General features: G+C 44.7%; 1 protein-coding gene across 1 annotated transcript in view; it reads right to left on the reverse strand.

The window, feature by feature from the left end:
* Positions 1 to 15,667: 15,667 nt before the first annotated feature.
* LOC130277467 (carboxylesterase 5A-like) overlaps positions 15,668 to 22,331 on the reverse strand; it is a 47,742-nt gene continuing 41,078 nt past the window's right edge. The window contains exon 13 of the mRNA XM_056528140.1: positions 15,668 to 16,192. Coding sequence (XP_056384115.1) covers positions 16,006 to 16,192 — 187 coding nt within the window. The 3' untranslated portion in view covers positions 15,668 to 16,005. The remainder of the gene's footprint in view (positions 16,193 to 22,331) is intronic.

Raw genomic sequence — 22,331 nt, forward strand, 5'->3', positions numbered from 1 at the left:
TGCCAATGCCCAGGGGGGGTCCCCTGGGACCCCCCCCTATGTCGGCGATCGCCGCAATCAATTTGTGGCTATTCCGAGTCATACGGGTCTATGGTGACCTGGAAAATAAGGGGGATAGGGGTTTCCAAGACACCCACGATCCCTTTGAAGGGATAGGAGTAAGGTGGCAGGGGTGCTGGTGTTGCCCCATACTTTTTATTTTCACAAGAGGTAAAAGGAAAAAAGACCCCCAAAATTTGTAACGCAATTTCTCCTGAGTATGGAAATACACCATATGTGGGCGTAAAATGCTCTGCGGGCGCACAACAAGGCTCAGGAGTGAGAGCGCACTATGTACAGTTGAGGCCTAAATTGGTGATTTGCACAGGGGTGGCTGATTTTACAGCGGCTCTGACATAAATGCAAAAAAATAAATACCCACATGTGACCCCATTCTGGAAACTACACCCCTCACGGAACGTAACAAGGGGTATAGTGTGCTTTAACACCCCACAGGTGTTTGACCAAATTCCGTTAAAATTGGACAGGAAAATGAAGAAAAACATATTTTTTTTACTAAAATGCTGTTGTTACCCTAAATTTTTCATTTTCACAGGGGAAAATAGGAAGAAAAGCCTTCCAAAATTTGTAACCCCATTTCTTCTGAGTAAGAATATTCCCCATGTGGATGTAAAGTGCTCTGCAGGTGCACTACAATGCTCAGAAGAGAAGGAGCGCCATTGGGCTTTTGGAGAGAAAATTTTTCTGGAATTGAAGGCCACGTGTGTTTACAAAGCCCCTATAATGCCAGAACAATGGACCCCCCACATGTGACCCCATTTTGGAAACTACACCCCTCATGGAATGTCATAAGGGGTGCAGTGATCATTTATGCCCCACAGGTGTCTGACAGATTTTTGGAACAGTGGTCCAAGAAAATGAAAAATTTAATTTTTCATTTGCACAGCCCACTGTTCCAAAGATTCGTCAAACGCCAGTGGGGTGTAAATGCTCACTGCACCCCTTATTAAATTCTGTGAGGTGTGTAGTTTCCAAAATGGGGTTACATGTGTGGGGGGTCCACTGTTCTGGCACTACAGAGGGCTTTGTAAACGCACATGGCCCCCGACTTCCATTCCAAACAAATTCTGTCTCCAAAAGCCCAATGACGATCCTTCTCTTCTGAGCATTGTAGTGCGCCAGCAGAGCACTTGATGTCCACACATGGGGTATTTCCATACTCAGAAGAAATGGGGTTACAAATTTTGGCGGGCATTTTCTCCTATTACCCCTTGTAAAAATTCTAAATTTGGGAAAAAAACTGAATTTTGGTGAATTTTTTTTTTCATTTACACATCCGACTTTAACAAAAAGTCGTCAAACACCTGTGGGGTGTTAAGGCTCACTGTATCCCTAGTTATGTTCCTTGAGGGGTGTAGTTTCTAAAATAGTTGGCCATGTGTTTTTTTTCTTGCTGTTCTTGCACCATAGGGGCTTCCCAAAACCATTTCAGCAAAATTTGCTTTCCAAAAGCCAAATGTGACTCCTTCTCTTCTGAGCATTGTAGTTTGCCCGCAGAGCATTTTACGTCCTAACATGGGGTATTTACATACTTTTCTCCCATTACCCATTTTCTCCCATTACCCTTTGTAAAAATGGTAAATTTGGGAAAAAAACTGCACTTTAGTGAAAATTTTTTTTTTTTCCATTTACTTTACCGAAAAGTCGTCAAACACCTGTCAAACACCTGTGGGGTGTTAAGGCTCACTGGAACCCTTGTTACCTGCCTTGAGGGGTGTAGTTTCCAAAATAGTATGCCATGTGTTTTTTTTTTTTGCTGTTCTGGCACCGTAGGGGCTTCCTAAATGTGACATGCTCCTCAAAAACCATTTCAGAAAAACTCACTCTCCAAAATCCCATTGTTGCTCCTTCCCTTCTGATCCCTCTACTGCGCTCGCCGAGCACTTCACATACACATATGAGGCATTTCCTTACTCGAGAGAAATTGGGTTACAAATTTGGGGGGGCTTTTTTTTCCTATTACCCCTTGTGAAAATCCAAAAACTGGGTCTACAAGAACATGCGAGTGTAAAAAAATGAAGATTTTGAATTTTCTCCTTCACTTTGCGGCTATTACTGTGAAACACCTAAAGGGTTAACAAACTTTCTGAATGTCATTTTGAATACTTTGAGGGGTGCAGTTTTTATAATGGGGTCATTTATGGGGTATTTCTAATATGAAGGCCCTTCAAATCCACTTCAAAACTGAACTGGTCCCTGAAAAATTCAGATTTTGAAAATGTTGTGAAAAATTTGAAAAGTGCTGCTGAACTTTAAAGCCCTCTGATGTCTTTCAAAAGTAAAAATATGTTAACTTTATGATGCAAACATAAAGTAGACATATTGTATATGTGGATCAATATATAATTTATTTGGAATGTCTATTTTCCTTACAAGCAGAGAGCTTCAAAGTTAGAAAAATGCTAAATTTTAAATTTCGTCATCAAATTTTGGAATTTTTCACCAAGAAATGATGCAATTATTGACAAAAATTTACCACTAACAGAAAGTAGAATATGTCACGAAAAAACTAACTCGGAATCAGAATTAAAAGTAAAAGCATCCAAGAGTTATTAATGCTTAAAGTGACAGTGGTCAGAATTGCAAAAAATGTTCCCGTCCTTAGGGTTATAATGGGCTCCGTCCCCAAGGGGCTAAATGGACGCACTGTTAAAGAATGGTTATATGTTTATTTATGAGCAGTATTGAAGTTTTTATTGTGACATGGGTTTTACATGCCCAGTGGGTCTTCTTTCTTTTTTTGTAATTTGGCGCCATTAGTTGTGTATAAATTCCGAACACTGCACCTTATCTGTATACAAGCCTGTTTAATGGGGAAGAGGCACTGTTGTTTTGAAACGTGTTGTATTTGGCTACTAATAAAGAAACTCTTATGCCTATCAGATTGCACTGATTGTGAATAAACACAAATTGTGGATAGACACAAATATTTCAAAAAGGTTGGTCTCCTTAGAAAAGTAATATTGCACTTACACCATAAATAGTCGCTTTTCTGATGATTCTGAGCTCTGTATAGAAATATAGATATTCTCTATAAATCACCTTTTAGCCATACAAATTGAATGCAGTGTATTCCCACAATTGCATGATGAAATGACAGTCTTCAAATAAATGTCCCACAGGCAATATGGAGAAGCAAGAATATTAAAGGGGTATTCCAGGAATTTTTATTTATTTGACTATGCTACAGGGGCTGTAAAGTTATTGTAGTTAATAATATAGTGTCTGTACCTGTGTGTGATGGTGTTTTCTCACAATTCTTCTGTGATTTTCACCTCAATATTTATTTTTAACAGCATACAAAATGACTGTTGTCTCAGATTTTTCCCAGGTTGCAATGCGGCCGAGACCTGACTCACTAGTCAGCTGATGACAGCGAGCCTGTCTGCTTCAATGGGTGGAGGGATCGCTTGGCGGGAGAGAGATCAATCTGCAACTATTGCAACAGCTGTAGGCACCCTGATTAAAAGCCACAGGCCTTTTGATGGATGCAGCTCATTTATGTTTCAATGGGTGGGGTGGCTGATGTGTGGGAGGGAGGAAAATGGAATTGTGGGATTTGTAGTCAAAAAAAGAAAAGTCACACAGGAAATAGAAGTTCACAAAAAGCTAGCCACAGTGTAATCTCACAACATAGCCATTTAGCCCCAAGACAAGCGCAGATCCTTCCTAAGCATGTCCATTACTGCCTGCCAAGTACGTACGAAAATCACCTTATGATGTATAACCCCTTTAATCATGCAGCAATCTGCTTTATATGTTAATCATCATGCATTGGTCCACATTCTACATTATTATCTCACAGTCTTTAAAACACAGTCTCTCCTACAGTCTGAATGTCAATTTTTATACACTTCCCGAGATGCTGTTAGTACTTATAGGTTAATATTAGTACAATGTTATGCTTAGGTCCACATGCATCAATCCACATTGCATAAATCCACATATAGTGTCAGACTTCACATACCCTTCCACCTTGCATAATCCTGTTAGTAGAGGGAACACATCATTAATGCAAAAAATAGTTGTAGAGATTATCTATGCATATCATCTATTGATAAGAGAAAATGGCAATGCATAGTTTATCTGATAGGTGCTCATTTGTTAAGGTGCCTGTACACACAATGCATCCATTAAGGTGCTGCGTTTGTCAAAGTGGATGTGCACACAGTACATATTAAGTTAGTAAGTGCATTCAGTTTAGTGCAAGGAAAAACCTGCATTATACGACTTTCTCCGTCTTTAGGGTGGTTTTGTTCATCGATTCATAGATTCCTGATGAACGACCAGTGAAAAATTCTAAGTGGTTCTTGTTTCTCTGACTCTTCCAATTTAGGGCAAAGGAGAGCTTCACGATTGCCTGCTAGAGCTCTCACATATGCTCTCTTTAGGATTCTATTTAGGTATCCTCTATCTCTCAATCGTACTCAGTTCTGCTGCTTTCCTTTTCGCTGCGACGACCCCGTAGATACTGACCTACCAGCATGCTTCTTTTTTTAGAGGTAGGGGATGGCAACTGCCCCATTGCAACAAGGTGTTGGTCGCTGTATCTTTGCGATGGAGCGTAGCCATAACCCTGTTATTGGATGCAATCATAATATTCAAATCCAAGAAGACTAGGCTAGTCAAGTTCAATGTGTGAGTGAATCTTAATCCTAAATAATTTCTATTCAGGGTTGTAACAAACTGTTCACATAACTCTTGAGAAGAGACCACCAGCCGAGGTTTAGATGTTTTTTCGTGACATATTCTACTTTATGTTAGTGGTAAAATTTTGTCAATACTTGCATAGTTTCTTGGTGAAAAATTCCAAAATTTGAAAAAATTGAAAATTTTGCATGTTTTTTAACTTTGAAGCTCTCTGCTTATGAGGAAAATGAATATTCAAAATAAATTATATATTGATTCACATATACAACATGTCTTCTTTATGTTTGCATCATAACGTTGACATGTTTTTAATTTTGGAAGAGATCAGAGGGCTTCAAAGTTCAGCAGCAATTCTCCAATTTTTCACAAAATTTTCAAAATCTAAATTTTTCAGGGACCAGTTCTGTTTTGAAGTGGATTTGAAGGGCCTTCATATTAGAAATGCCCCACAAATGACCCCATTAAAAAAACTGCACCCCTCAAAGTATTCAAAATGACATTCAAAAGGTTTGTTAACCCTTTAGGTGTTTCACAGGAATAGCAGCAAATTGAAGGAGAAAATTCAAAATCTTCATTTTTTACACTCGCATGTTCTTGTAGACCCAGTTTTTGAATTTTTACAGGGGGTAAAAGGAGAGAAATCTTCCTAAAATGTGTAACCCAATTTCTCTCGAGTAAGGAAATAACTCATAGCCTTCAATTCCGGACAAATTTTCTCTTCAAAATCCCAATGGTGCTCCTTCTCTTCTGCGCATTGTAGTGCGCCAACAGAGGACTTTACATCCACATATGGGATTACAGAAGAAATGGGGTTACAAATTTTGGGGGGCTTTTTTCCTATTTTTCCTTGTGATAATGAAAAATTTTGGGTAACACCAGCATTTTAGTGAAAAAAATTTTTTTTTTTCATTTTCCCATCCAACTTTAATGAAAATTCGTCAAACACCTGTGGGGTGTTAAGGCGCACTATACCCCTTGTTACTTTCCATGAGGGGTGTAGTTTCCAAAATGGGGTCACGTGTGGGTATTTTTTTTTTTTTTTTGCGTTTATGGCAGAACCGCTGTAAAATCAGCCACCCCTGTGCAAATCACCAATTTAGGCTTCAAATGTACATAGTGCGCTCTCACTCCTGAGCCTTGATGTGTGCCCGCAGAGCATTTTACGCCCACATATGGGGTATTTCCATACTCAGGAGAAATTGCGTAACAAATTTTGGGGGTCTTTTTTTCCTTTTAACTCTTGTGAAAATAAAAAGTATGGGGCAACACCAGCTGGTGTAGCCCCCAACTTTTCCTTTTCATAAGGGGTAAAAGGAGAAAAAGCCCCCCAAAATTTGTAGTGCAAATACCCCATATGTGGCCCTAAACTGTTTCCTTGAAATACGACAGGGCTCTGAAGTGAGAGAGCGCCATGTGCATTTGAAGACTAAATTATGGATTGCATAGGGGTGGACATAGGGGTATTCTACGCCAGTGATTCCCAAACAGCGTGTCTCCAGCTGTTGCTAAACTCCCAGCATGCCTGGACAGTCAGTGGCTGTCCGAAAATGCTGGGAGTTGTTTTTTTGCAACAGCTGGAGGCTCCGTTTTGGAAACACTGCTGTACAATACGTCTTTCATTTTTATTTCGGGGGGGGGGGGGGGGGGCATTCACACGGGCGCAGGTTTACAGTGAGCTTCCCGCTAGAAATTTGTGCTGTGGCGAAAAATTTGCCGCAGCCCATACTTGAAGCAGGAAACTTACTGTAAACCTGCCCGTGTGAATGTACCCTGTACATTGACATGGAGGGCAAACCTCCAGCTGTTTCAAAACTACAACTCCCAGCATGTACTGACAGACCTGCATGCTGGGAGTTGTAGTTTGGCAACAGCTGGAGGCACACTGGTTGGAAAACCTTCAGTTAGGTTCTGTTACCTAACTCAGTATTTTCCAACCAGTGTGCCTATAGCTGTTGCAAGACTACAACTCCCAGCATGTACTGATCGCCGAAGGGCATGCTGGGAGATCTAGTTATGCAACAGCTAGAGGTACGCAACTACAACTCCCAGCATGCCGAGAAAGCTGTTTCGGCATGCTGAGATTTGCAGTTTTGCAACATCTGGAGGGCTACAGATAGAGACCACTGCACTGTGATCTCAAAACTGTGGACCTCCAGATGTTGCAAAACTACAAATCCCAGCATGCACAGACAGCAAACAGCTGTGTGGGCATGCTAGGAGTTGTAGTTTTGCAAGATCTAGAGTGCTACAGTATAGAGATCACTGTGCAGTGGTCTCTAAACTGTAGACCTCCAGCTGTTGCAAAACTGCAAATCCCAGCATGCCCAAACAGCTGTCTGGGCATGCTGGGAGTTGTAGTTTTGCAACATCTGTAGCGCTACAGTCTCAGACTGTAGCCCTCTAGATGTTGCTAGGCAACTTACCGGTTTCCGTCGGATCCAGGGAGCTGTCTTCTTCTGCCGCACGACATCGCTGCCCGCGCCGATCACCGCCACCCGCGCAGATCACCTCCGCCGATCCCGTCCCTCAGCTTCCACCGACGGGTAAGTGGATCTTCGGCGTTCGGTCCCCTTCGGTTCCCTGTTCTGCCCCGCCTATTGTGGGTGGGCAGAACGAGGAAAACGAAAGTAACCCACCCCCAATCTGCTATTGGTGGTCGCGTCTAGACCACCAATAGCAGGGATAGGAGGGGTGCCACCTCACTCCTATCGCTACAGGGGGATCGTGGGTGTCTTAGACGACCGCGATCCCCCTTATATTCCGGGTCACCATAGACCCGTATGACCCGTAATCGGCGCAAATCGCAAGTGTGAATTCACTTGCGATTTGTGCTGATCGCCGACATGGGGGGGGGTCTGATGACCCCTCTGGGCATTTGCACGGGGTGCCTGCTGATCAATATCAGCAGTCACCCCAGTCCGGTCCCCGGCCGGCGCGCGGCGGGGACCAAAATTCCCACGGGCGTTCAGGTACGCCCTGGGTCCTTAAGACCCAGGTACAGAAGGCGTATCCATACGCCCTAGGTCCTGTATGGGTTAAGACACATTGTGCGGTATGCCTCCCTGGTCATAACCACAATATTACCACCTTTATCTGATGGTTTTATGACCAGGGAGGCATCCCTTTCCAATGTACACAATGCCTGCCTTTCTAGATATGTAAAGTTTTGATGTTCAACAGTGCGTGATTCCAGTTTTTTCAATTCATTTGTGACTACATCCACAAAAGTATCTATTCGTAACTAGTCACCCATAGGGGAGGTCTCACACTCTTTTTCTTCAAAAAGGTCCAATGCCTTTCTCCTGCTGAGCCTCTTGGGATAAAGCTATCATATCGTGAAACAATGGAACATCTGCTGTCTCCAGGATATTTTGTTCAGCTATTCTCATATCGTTTAATATAAAGTACCTTTTCCATTTACATTTTCGGGCATATAGATTGATATTCTTTACCCAAAGGAAGGTGTTAAATTTTACCTTTGGCACGAATGATAAGCCCTTTCTTTTCAACTGACTTAGTTGATATGATGACAAATTAATCATTTGTAATTCTTTTTCACCTTTATTCTGCTTTATTACTTCGGATTCCGTAGGGGATATTGACTCCATGTGGTTCCCTCTAAAAAACCTCTTCTATTGTAATAAGACCCTCTATTACATCCTCTGCCTCTTTCTCTCACGTATCCAGTAGAGTTCTGCGGCATTGGTTTTTCACTGTCTGTTGTCAGGATCCGGGCTGGTATGCAGGAAGGGCACTGGAGTGGATCCTCTGTGTCAGTGAGGCTATGGCGTGGGCCGTACCAGGGGAACGGAATCTAAGAGGTTACTGGTTTTCACCAGAGCCTGCCGCAAAGCGGGATGGACTTGCTGCGGCAGGTAACCCCCAGGTCGTTCCACCCGATAGCGACTCAACCTCACTGACAGCTGAGACAGGCGCGGTACACAAGGACAAGGCAAGGCGAGGTCAGACGTAGCAGAAGGTCAAGGCGGGCGGCAAGGTCCGTAGTCAGGGGCAACGGCAAGGGGTCTGGATACACAGGCTAGGGAACACACAGAAACGCTTTCTCAGGGCACAAGGCAACAAGATCCGGCGAGGACAGAAAGGGGAAGTGGGTTTTTATAAGAATGGAGGTGATTGCACTTGATTGGGCCAGGCACCAATTAGTGGTGCACTGGCCCTTTAAATTTCAGAGAGTCGGCGCGGGCGTGCCCTAGAGAGCGGGGCCGCGCGTGCCGGGAGGGGACAGAAGGAGGATCACATCCCTGACGGGGGACTCAGAGCAGCGCTCCCGGTCAGCGAGTCTGACCGGGGCACTGCTAACAGAAGATGAACGCCGCGAGTGCTCCGGGGGACGTGCGGGACCCAGAGCGCTCGACGTTACAGTCTCCCCCTCTTTTTAGAACCCAAAAATTTATAAATGAGTTCCTTGTCCAGGATATTGGCTTCAGGTTCCTAAGACCTCTCTTCGGGGCCACAATTCTCCCTATCAACAAGAATTTTTTTTTTACCTCGGATGACCTTGGAGGCGAGGATCTCTTTCACCGAGAAGACATCAGAGGACCCAGTGACAGGAGCTGGAGCGGTGACCTTGGGGGAATAACGGTTAAGTATGAGAGGTTTTTTATTTTAAAAGGCCCAAGGTAACGAGGGCCCAGCTTGTAGCTAGGGACCCGAAACCGAATGAATTTGGCAGAGAGCAATACTTTGTCACCAGGGGCAAAGACAGGAGGAGTTCTCTTCTTATCCGCATGTCTCTTCATGCGAGACGAGGCCAGTGAGAGCGACTTTTGAGTCTCCTTCCAGATAGAGAAGTCCCGGGTTAATTCATCCACGGCAGGAACTCCAGATGAAAAGGGAATGGGAAGGGGGGCAGCGGGTGACGGCCATACACTACAAGACTCAGAATTCTTGAAATTGTACGAAAATTCGGCCCAGGGCAGCAGATCAACCCAATCATCTTGACCGGAGTAGACAAAATGTTGCAGGTAGTCACCAAGAATTTGATTCACCCTCTCCACTTGTTCATTGGATTGGGGGTGATAGGCGGACGAGAAATTTAATTTGATCTTTAATTGAGTGCAGAGTGCTCTCCAAAATTTTTAGATAAATTGAACGCCTCTATCAGAAACGATATGCGTGGGAAGAGTGTGGAGACGAAAAATCAGCAGAAAAAAATGCTTTGCCAACTGTGGTGCAGAAGGAAGGCCAGGAAGCGGGACAAAATGAGCCATTTTGGAAAAACAATCAACGACCACCCAAATGACGGTGTTGCCATGAGATGAAGGAAGGTCCGTGATGAAGTCCATGGCTATGTGGGACCATGGCAGTTTTTCCTGGAGGAACTGGCACCAGAGAAGCAGGAGCAGAGGAGATCAGGCACTCTGGAGGTATGATGTGCTGAGGAGGGTTCTCGGCTTCGGAGGCATCGGTGGAACGTGATAAGGCATCAGCCCTGATATTCTTATCTGCAGGACGAAAATGAATTTGAAAATTCAAGCGGGCAAAGATCAACGACCACCTGGCCTGGCGAGGATTTAAGCGCTGGGTGGACTGAAGATAGGACAGATTTTTATGGTCAGTGTAGATGGTGATAGGGTGAAGGGACCCTTCCAGGAGATGTCTCCACTCTCTGCTGCGGCAGGTAACCCCCAGGTCGTTCCACCCGATAGCGACTCAACCTCACTGACAGCTGAGACAGGCGCGGTACAAGGCAAGGCGAGGTCAGACGTAGCGGAAGGTCAAGGCGGGCGGCAGGGTTCGTAGTCAGGGGCAACGGCAAGGGGTCTGGATACACAGGCTAGGGAACACACAGAAACACTTTCTCAGGGCACAAGGCAACAAGATCCGGCGAGGACAGGAAGGGGAAGTGGGTTTTTATAAGAATGGAGGTGATTGCACTTGATTGGGCCAGGCACCAATTAGTGGTGCACTGGCCCTTTAAATTTCAGAGAGCCAGCGCGGGCGCACCCTAGAGAGTGGGGCCATGCACGCCGGGATGGGACAGAAGGAGGACAGGGCAGGTGAGCAGAATGGGATGCGACCCGCTGGCAGGCACGTCCCACCGTGCGGATCGCATCCCCTCCGGGGGACTCAGAACAGCGCTCCCGGTCAGCGATTCTGACCGGGACGCTGCTAACAGAAGATGAACGCCGCGAGCGCTAAGGGGAAGGAGCGGGACCCGGAGCGCTCGGCATTACATCTTTACGTCTTTTCGCATTCAGAAGAGGAAATGTCTGTTTCTTGTGGTACACCTATTGATTTTTTTTAATTGTCTCATATTCTCTTTTTTATTTCAAATCTTGAACATCCCTCTTAAATGGTTGATGTTTGCGTTCTTTGAGATACGCTACAAAGCAAGACACGTTTCCCTCTAAGGTTTTTTCTTTCTTTTCAAATGAAAGATCACCCTTCAATGTATTTATTTGTTCAATAGCTGTGTTTAATTTTTCCGGAATACTTTCTAATTTAATTTTTTTCTTCCTCCAGTAAAATCCTCATTAGTCTGAGCGAACTAGCAGTAGCCTCTTTTTCCCAGTGTTCCTTAATATTTGGACTTTTTAATCTTCCTGCTGGTACTATGGCATCTGAACTCCCCCGGTTCCAATCTACCGCCTCCCCGTATCGGTCCGAAGTGGACAATCGCATGGGTCCGAAGTTGCTGCTGTCCGGGTGAGTGCTAAGTTTTTCTTGTTATTTCATATATCCGTGGACTTTGTTTAATTCACGTGAGCACCACCCTTTACACCCAGATTCAGACCCTCAGCGGCACCCTCTATTCAACTTCCAGTGTTTCCCATCCACACACTGCATATATAACTACAGTGCCGGCTCCTTTTCTTATTTTCTTGTTGTGTATCTACTGTAAGACATACTGGGAATGTATTAATAACTAGCTGAGTATAAAAGATACTTACAAAATAATCATCCTCCCATGAGTTAGAAGCCATTTTGGGTTAGCCTACATAGGGTTAATAACTTCTTTCGCTAAAACAAATCCTTCTAGCCAGGGGCAAGTGGCATGCACGCATCCAAGTTTCCGAGATACAGAAGTGAAAAGGAGGCTTGCAGCGCATAGTTTAGTGAATGGGCTAACAACAAGGGGTGGGGTTTAAGCAGGGAAGAGGAACACGCAGATGCTTAATCAATGTACGGTCGCCATCTATGCAGATTACGCTATACTAAGCGCTATGGAAAGACAGAAAAATGAAAATAAATCACTGTCAAAGCAATTCCTGATGAAAGGGCAGTGAGAAACGCGTTATATCTTTTGAATCAATTAACAGAACCATCCTAAAGATGGAGTAAGTCGTGGAATACAGGTTTCTCCTTCTACTAAACTGAATGCACTTACTAACTTTATATGTACATGCACTTTGACAAATGGAGCACCTTAAAGGGGTACTCCCATGGAAAACTTTTTTTTTTTAATCAGCTGGTAGCAGAAAGTGAAACAGATATGTAAATTACTTCTATTAAAAAATCTTAATCTTTCCAGTACTTTTTAGGGTCTGTATACTACAGAGGAAATGGTTTTCTTTTTGGAACACAGAGCTCTCTGCTGACATCATGACCACAGTGCTCTCAGCTGACATCTCTGTCCATTTTAGGAACTGTCCAGCGCAGCATATGTTTGCTATGGGGATTTTCTCCTACTCTGGACAGTTCCTAAAATGGACAGAGAGTTCAGCAGAGAGCTCTGTGTTCCAAAAAGAAAACCATTTCCTCTGTAGTATAGAGACCCTAAAAATTACTGGAAGGATTAAGATGTTTTAATAGAAGTAATTTACAAATCTGTTTAACTTTCTGGCACCAGTTGATTTAAAAAAAAAAAAAAAAAACATTTTTACGGGAGTACCCCTTTAAATGGCCACTATCCACGAAGAATGTGGAGAGACTGACCTTTGTGAAGATGAATCAGGCATGGATCAACCAAGATTTTCACCCACCAATGCCTGATGCATCAGAGTAGATTGACAATGGTGCCACACCAACACTTCACAAATATGGATAGGGCCAAACAGATTTAAGGCGCTGCTCCCAGTTACAAACATTCCTCTGCATCAGACCCTTTTTCACCCACCTTCATCACCAGGTACTGGTAATGCCACCCACTGCACTACTGTCACCAAGTCACTTTCAGGACTCCTGATGCTGCCACCTCCAGGCTGTCTCATTCTGCCACCATATGTTCTCCTCATGCTGCCACCACCTCCAGGCTGTGCCATTCAGCCACTATATGTTCTCCTCATGCTGCTGCCAACTCCAAGCTGTGCCATTCAGCCACTATATGGTCTCCTCATGCTTCTGCCACCTCCAGGCTGTCATTCAGCCACTATATGGTCTCCTCTTGCTGCGGCAAAATCCAGACTGTGTCATTCAGCCACTAGATGTTCTCCTGATGCTGCCGCCAACTCCAGGCTGTGCCATTTAGCCACTATATGGTCTCCTCATGGTTCCGCCACCTCCAGGCTGTGTCATTCAGCCACTATATGGCCATGACTTAGCGTTGGAGCTCTTCTTAGTAAGAGCCACTATCGGAGCAACCAAGGAAGAGAAATGTGGAATGAACTGACGATAATAATTGGCAAATCCCAGGAAGTGCTAAATACCCCGAAGTCCAGTAGGGCGAGGTCAATCTAAAACCGCAGTCAGTTTATCAGGGTCCATCTGAAGGCCTTGATGAGAAACAAAGTAACCGAGAAACAGGAGACTAGACCTCTCCAATACAGAAATATTGGAAAAGGATTCCTCTCAATAAAGGCGCTGGTCCCCAAGTATAGTATAAAGATTTTATTCAGCAACTCGTTTCGATCCCGGACGGGGATCTTCGTCAGGCATACAGTTTGTTTGGAAATAGCATACATTTATATGAAAAAATATTGATGACCAATTCAGAAATACCGGAAAAGGGCTGTGTGCAAAAAAATGCACTAGTCAGTACTAAAAAAACGCCAGTAGATGGCAGTGTAATGTTGCACAGATGTTCACTAAAGATGTTAACATGTAAATAGCCAGTGTCGGACTGATGTGCAGGAAGGAGGACATTAATACAGGATCGCCCGATGATGTCCCAGGTGTGTACATACACACTCCAAGATTATATTAGGTAAGTAAAATTTTATTAAAAGTGGAGAATATGTGTTTATTACATGGAGGGCAGTAATTTGATATAATAATTTTGCATAACAATAAAACGTCAGAGTGTCTGTGGGAAAAATGGATGATTTAAAGAAATGTTGCAAGCGATAGAAAATGTGCCGGTATTATAACCAATAGATTGTGACCAGGGCTGAATTAGAGTATTAGGAAAAGTATTATAACCCGCAATTAGATGGCTGCTTTAATTAAGTAAATAATGTATTAATGAAAACAGAGATAGAATTCATAAAATTACTTCCGAAAGTTCATTGAGGCCATAAGGGACCAAAGTTCCCATTTGATAAATCCAATAGACTTCTTTTCTTTTGAGCTGTTCAAATCTATTGAAAGATGCTGTGGGACTGATTCCGACGGTGTAATTTTAACAGGATGTTCAATGTCAGGGTGGAATTGGGCGCAGTGTCTAAAGGCTCCAAGCAATTGAATTTTATTCCGGATATTATGACGATGTTGGTTTAATCTATTATGTAGAGCCTGTGTAGTACGTCCGACATATTGAAGGGAACCTATACATTGTAGTACATAAACAACGTAGTCTGATTGGCATGTTAATCTGGTTTTGATGTTAAAAATTTTGCCAGTTTTTTTTTATAAGATATTGTATTCTGGCCACAGTGATTTCTTTGCAGCAGATACAGTTTTCATTTTTATTTTTTTATATGCTTTTATATCCAAAGCGATGGAAGCCAAGAAGTTCCGAAGAACAATGTGGTAGCACATAGAACTAATTTTTTTCCTTGTGTAAGACTCCTACTTGCATGACGAGAGGCTCTGTGCGGAATAGCACCTTACAGTCCAGATTTTGTCCATTAACAGAAGAAATATACAAGGGCTTAGCAAGCTGAGTCACAGGAAGCTGATGTTTATGGACCAAGGAAGCAACAATGAAGTTGCCAGCGGAACCTGAGTCCAAAAATGCTGAAACGAAGAATGAAGACTTGGCAGAAGTATAGACTTAAACAGGGATGATCAATCGAGGAGAGGTAGTATTCACACCTAGGGACGCCTCTCCAAGGGGCCTAGGTGATGAGCCCTGGGGATGCAGTCAGCTCAGCTGAACAGAACATTTATGATTCTATGTGAGTTAGGGCAGACACTGCACGGAATTGTCTAGAACAAAAAGTCCTACTGGCTGCTACAGAGTACAGGCAGTACCAGGGGAGGACATAGCTGAGCCTGCAATGCATGCTTGGCTGTACCCGGTGATTCAAGATTCAGTTTTATATGGAAAAAGGTTTACCAGTGTTTTTTGAGGTAATGTGGTGGCAAATACTTTGGTGTCACAAAGGACCAAAATATTTTAGGAGTGATACCTTTATTGGCTAATTAGAAATAAAAGATATATACAAGCTATGTACACAGATTTTTTTTCTTTGGCAATTTATACATTTTGTAGGAGTCTTTGTTCTTCAAAAGCTCACAAACAGGCCTGGTGCAAGAATTTTTGCCACCCTAGGTGAAAGCTAATTTTGCCACTCCTTGACCCCGCCCATTGGCTCCCCCCGATGTATGGAGGTGCACGTGATGTCAGGATGTTGGACAGACCTGACCTTAGTGATCGCCCCTGTCTGCCTCTAAGCAAGCAGGCTGAAAAATGGTGATTATATAGTACGGGTGGGGGTAGCAAGGTGGGGTTTTGCTTGATGGGCAGGTGCTTTGGATGGGCAGGCATTTTGGATGCTGGATTGCAGTAGGCAGAGCAGTCCCCCCCCCCCCCCCCATTAAGAGGGCGCTCTAGGCCGCTGCCTATTTTGCCTATACGCAGAACCAGCCCTGCTCACAAATATAATTTTTTTGATTTGCCAATAAAGGTAGCTCTCCTAAAATACTTTAGTCATTTTGATAAAAAAAAAAAAGTGTTCACAACTGCATGGATTTTTCTGGCTAACACTGCTATATATATTTCCCTCAATAAAGCTTTGATTGTCTTCAATTTAAAAGAGAATTTGTGTACTTGTATTTCTTTTAATAATATGTCATTGGGCACAGGGGGCCGGTATGTGTGTTTTGTGTTGCAACAATCATAAATTGGTGAAGCCCATGGTGGGCAGTGACTGCACTATTGCAAATACAATCTTCATGTGGATCTTCTCTGTAATCTTTTTTTTTTTTCTTTTTTGAAATCATTGGTGACATCTATAGCTCTGTGTGGTGCCTCTTTTCCCTTAGTCTCTTTTGGATTTTATCTGAAAGTACTTTGGTCCAGAACAGAGCTTTTCCTTCCCTCAGATTTTTAGCTGATTGAGGTTTTACATTAATTTTCAAGTAACTTTCTTCATGGTCAAAATGTGGCCAGTGAACCAGACCTGGCCCATTGGGATCCCTGCAAACAACAAAACCAAAAAACATAAGCATTATAGGGATGTAAATCTTATGAGGATGTGAGGCTCAAATAATGTAGGATATTTTGAGTCCCTGGCTAGTGTCCAATTATAGATATTTGGTCCTGGCCTTCTCACACAAGACATGGATTCTCAACCTTTTCCTACTGGAGTCTCACCAGAGTAAAAATACTACTGACAAACACCAGTCACAAATACCACTAAGCTCCCCCCCCCCCCCCAAATACCACAGTGCAGTACAAAATACCTGTACAGAAAACTATAGTGCAGCAAAAAAGGTGTCTTCAGTAGCACAAAACAAACATCACAAAGCAAAAAATACCTTACCAACAGCACTAAATACCACAGTGCAGCACAAACTGCCTACCCATTAGTTCTGAATACAACAGTGCAGTACAAAGTACCTTCTTAGGCTGGATAACAGACACATCAGGAATTTCTGATTTCATTTTAGTTCATGACATGGCAAGAGGACTTTCAATAGCTATTCTAATACAGTTGAAACCATCGTATGTTGAGGGATCCGTGCAATGTAAAGTATAGGACAGTGGTCTACAACCTGCGGACCTCCAGATGTTGCAAAACTACAACACCCAGCATGCCCGGACAGCCAACGGCTGTCTGGGCATGCTGGGAGTTGTAGTTTTGCAACATCTGGAGGTCCGCAGGTTGAAGACCACTGGTATTGGAGGTTATACTCATGTGTTCCCGCCGCTCCGGACCGTCACTGCTCGTCACCGCTGTCCTGGATGTCGCCTTCCATTGCTGTCGCCGCGTCCGCGGGGTGTCCCCGACGCTCAGGCAAGGCCTCTGCTTCCCCGGCATCCTCGCTCTCAGTCGCCGCCATCACGTCACTAAACACGCCGCTCATATTGGATGACGGGACGGCGTGCGCAGCGACGTGATGACGACGATGGAGAGCGCCGACGATGCAGGGATCCCGAAGAGGACTCGCCGGAGCCCCGAGGACAGGTAAGTGATCGTCAGCGGACCACACAGGGCCCCGTAAACGGCTATCCGGTGGCAGCTGAAGCAGTCTGCGCTGCCGGATAGCTGTTTATGCGATGGCCCCGACATACAAAAGCATCGTATGTTGATGCTGCCTTCAACATGCGATGGCCTCTGAGAGGCCATCGCATGTTGAAATTGTCGTATGTCGGGGCCATCGTAGGTCGGGGGGAGGTCACTGTATATCTATTCCTCATGACAGCTACAAGCATTCAGTCATATGCAGAAATATGATCATTGCAGTGTAGATTTACAATAAAACATTTTGGATGGTACTTTCTTCCTACTCAAGAATAACTTCTTTTTGTTTGATGCACCTTTCTCTTTCCAGATCAGAAGTTGTCCAATTGGGGATTCATTTTCACCTTCACTGGTCAACCTCTCAGTAGTGTTAATAGGGAGCTGAGGACCGCGTGACACCAGCAAATGGGGGGACACCACCAGGTGGGAAGCAATCCCACAATGATGTCGCTCCAACCACCATTCACTGTCTCCATATAGCAGGGTTTCCCAAGCAGTGTGCATCCAGCTGTTGCAAAACTACAGCTACCAGCATGCCCAGACAGCCAAAGGCTCTCCCGACATGCTGGGAGCTGTAGATTTGCTATTATCTGTATGCACCCTATTCGGGAAACACTGCCATACACTGAACGATCTTGGCCTCCTGCTATCCTTCCTATAAGATAGGGATATACATAAGGCTATCCTTCCTATAAGATAGAGATATACATAAGGTTATCCTTCCTATAAGATAGGGATATACATAAGGTTATCCTTCCTATAAGATAGGGATATACATAAGGCTATCCTTCCTATAAGATAGGGATATACATAAGGCTATCCTTCCTATAAAATAGGGATATACATAAGGCTGTCCTTCATAGAAGGTAGGGGTAGGCATAAGGCTGTGTATTATCCCTGTACTGTGACATCACTATGTATTATCCCTGTACGATGACATCATTGTGTATTATCCCTGTACTGTGGCATCACTGTGTATTATCCCTGTACTGTGACATCACTGTGTATTATCCCTGTACTGTGACATCACTGTGTATTATCCCTGTACTGTGACATCACTGTGTATTATCCCTGTATGATGACATCATTGTGTATTATCCCTGTACTGTGGCATCACTGTGTATTATCCCTGTACTGTAACATCACTGTGTATATTATCCCTGTACTGTGACATCACTGTGTGTATTATCCCTGTACTGTGACATCACTGTGTATTATCCCTGTACTGTGACATCACTGTGTATTATCCCTGTACTGTGACATTGCTGTGTGTGTGTTATCCCTGTACTGTGATATTGCTGTGTGTGTGTATTATCCCTGTACTATGACATTGCTTTGTGTATAATCATTGTACTGTGACATCACTGTGTATTATCCCTTTACTGTGACATCACTGTGTATTATCCCTGTTCTGTGACATCACTGTGTATTATCCCTGTACTGTGACATCACTGTGTATTATCCCTGTACTGTGACATCACTGTGTATTATCCCTGTACTGTGACATTGCTGTGTGTGTGTTATCCCTGTACTGTGATATTGCTGTGTGTGTGTATTATCCCTGTACTATAACATTGCTTTGTGTATAATCATTGTACTGTGACATCACTGTGTATTATCCCTTTACTGTGACATCACTGTGTATTATCCCTGTTCTGTGACATCACTGTGTATTATCCCTGTACTGTGACATCACTGGGCATTGTTATATTTTATATGTAGGGGGCACAGGGCAGGAGGCATTATTATTATATGTGAGAGGCACAGGGTGCCATTCAACACTGCCCGCGGTGCCGCGGGATTTTGCCATCAAATTTTTTTTTTTTTACATTTCCCGCCCCGGCTTGCGTGCCTGTGACTCATGGCGCCACAGGGGGGAAGGGAAGTATGTGTGCGCTTTGCTGTACATGTGCACACAGCATCCCCCTGCGGCCCAGTGGGTAAGTGCCCTGGCATTGCTCTGCCGGATTACCATGCCGGTGTAGTGACCCATGCCCCAGTTTCCCCCTCCCCCCCAGCGGCGCAGTTCCCTGCCGGAGCGGGGAGGAACAAGGAAGCTGCGCCGGATTCCTGTGCTGATGTAGTGAAGAAAAATGGCTTGCTTAAGGTACTGTACCCTTTCCACCCCTCTGTTACCCTTCTTAACCCTGTCCACCCCCCCTCTCACCCATGTCATCCATGTCCACCTCTGTCATCCATGTCCACCTTGGCCATCCCCCTATCCACCCCCCTGTCATCCCTGTCCATCCCTGTGTCACCCATGTTCACCCCCCATTGTCCAGCCCTCTGACCCCATCCTTGTCACCAATGTTCACCCCTCTGTCCCTTTGTCCTGCCCTGTTACCACCTTGTCACTCCTGTCCACCCCTGTCACCCCCAACGCCTCTCACCCATGTACATTCTTCTACACCCCTCTGTCACCCATGTACACCACTCTGTCTCTCATGTACACCCCTGTCACCCATGTACACCCCCTGTCACCCATGTTCACCCCTTTGCCACCCATGTACACTCCTCTACACCCCCCTGTCACCCATGTATACCCCTCTGTCAGCAATGTACACCCCACTGTCACCAATGTACACTCTTCTACACCCCTCTGTCACCAATGTACACCCTCTGTCACCCCCTACACCCCTCTACACCCATGTACACTCTTTTACACCCATCTGTCACCCATGTACACTCCTCTGCACCCCTGTCACCCATGTACACTTCTCTACACCCCTCTGCCACCCATGTACACTCCTCTACACTCCTCTGCCACCCATGTACACTCCTCTACACTCCTCTGTCACCCATGTACACTCCTCTACACCCCTCTGGCACCCATGTACACTCCTCTACACCCCTATGTCACCCATGCACACTCTTCTACACCCCTCTGTCACCCATGTACACCCCTCTGCTACCCATGCACACTCTTCTACACCCCACTGTCACCCATGTACACCCCTCTGCCACCAATGTACACCCCTCTACACTCCTGTCCCCCTCTACACTCCTGTCACCCATGTACACTCCTGTCCACCCCCAACACCCCTCTGCCCCCTGTCACCCATGTACATTCTTCGACTCTCCTACACCCCTCTGCCACCCATGTACACTCTTCTACACGCCTCTGTCACCCATGTACACTCCTACGGCCCTCTGTCAACTATGTAAAAAAAAGTGCAGAGCCTAATAGGCTTGTTTTGCAGGTTTAATGGTGAAGAATTGTGTCTGGAAGAAATTGTCATGATGGCCCAGACCAGATGGAGAAGAAAAGGGAATGACGCTGATTAGAGAAGATGTCATTCGAGTTTAGCAGCACCCCCACCCTGCGACGCTTTTCCCACTTTTTTTTTTTTTGCTCGTCAACTTCGGTCGTAGAGCCCTGCGAAAAGGGGTTGGGAAACACAGGTCTATACTATAAGGAATTTCTGGGGTGGTACAGTTTTTATGCGGGACAATATGTTGAGGAATTGTATTCAGGGTGTGCACTGTATGGCAAGGTTATATTCAGAGGTGCAGTGTGTGGCAGTATTATATTCAGAGGCCCGGTGTGTGGTAGTATTATATTCAGTGATTACAGAGTGGTAGTATTATAATAGGAGGGTACAGTGTGGGGCAGGTTTATATTCTGAGCATACAGTGTGTGACTATTATATTCAGAGGGAACAGTGTGTGGCAGGTTTATATTCAGAGAGTGCAGCGTGTTGTAGTAATATATTCTGAGGGTATATTGTGTGGTAGTATTATATTCAGAGGGTACAGTGTGTGGTAGTATTATATTCAGAGGGTACAGTGTGTGGTAGTATTATATTCCTAGGGTACAGTATGTGGTAGTATTATATTCAGAGAGTGCATTGTGTGGCAGGTTTATATTCAGAGAGCGCATTTTGTGGCAGTATTATTTATATTCAGAGGCTACAGTGTGGCAGGGTACTTATTCAGAGGGTACAGTGTGTGGCAGTATTATATTCACAGAATACAGTGTTTAGCAGGGTTATATACAGAGGATACGGTGTCTGGCAGGATTATATTAATTATCGTTTTCATGTAGAGGATTAGAATTCACTGACAAAGTAAGAAAGAGGATCAGAATTCACTGACAATGTTATGTCTGGGCGTCACGTTCTGCAGAGTAAAGATTTAGCTGGAGCAAGTCTTGGTGGTATGTACCAGCTGAATTAGGTAAGGAAAGACTATAAAGAAGAGATCACCTGTAGTCACTGATATCTGCCTGGTATTCTGCCTTACTTTGTACCAACAGAGCTGTAGTCATTTGTGAGTTCTGCAGTTATGATGGGTAAAACTACAACTCCCAGCATAACCTCACAACTGCTAAGGTCATATTGGGGGCTGTAGCTTTGGTAAAAACATCTTTAGCACTTTACCTGGCAATTGGCATTTTTGATTACTATACTGAAAATAATTTTCTGCAATGGGCTACCCTACTGGTGTCCTTCACAACAGGCTATAAAATTACTTTGGAGGGTTGTATGGGGTGACACCATTTTCTACACACACACACACTGCGAGCACACACACACACTGCGAGCACACACACACTGCGAGCACATACACACACTGCGAGCACACACACACACTGCGAGCACACACACACACTGCGAGCACACACACACTGCGAGCACACACACACACTGCGAGCACACACACACTGCGAGCACACACACACTGCGAGCACACACACACTGTGAGCACACACACACTGCGAGCACACACACACACTGCGAGCACACACACACACTGCGAGCACATACACACACTGCGAGCACACACACACACTGCGAGCACACACACACACTGCGAGCACACACACACACTGCGAGCACACACACACTGCGAGCACACACAGACACTGCGAGCACACACACACTGCGAGCACACACACACACACACATACTGCGAGCACACACACACTGCGAGCACACACACACACTGCGAGCACACACACACTGCGAGCACACACACACACTGCGAGCACATACACACACACACTGCGAGCACACACACACACTGCGAGCACACACACACACTGCGAGCACACACACACTGCGAGCACACACACACACACATACTGCGAGC

Source organism: Hyla sarda, chromosome 6 (assembly GCF_029499605.1).
Source record: "Hyla sarda isolate aHylSar1 chromosome 6, aHylSar1.hap1, whole genome shotgun sequence".
Classification (NCBI taxonomy): Eukaryota; Metazoa; Chordata; class Amphibia; order Anura; family Hylidae; genus Hyla; species Hyla sarda.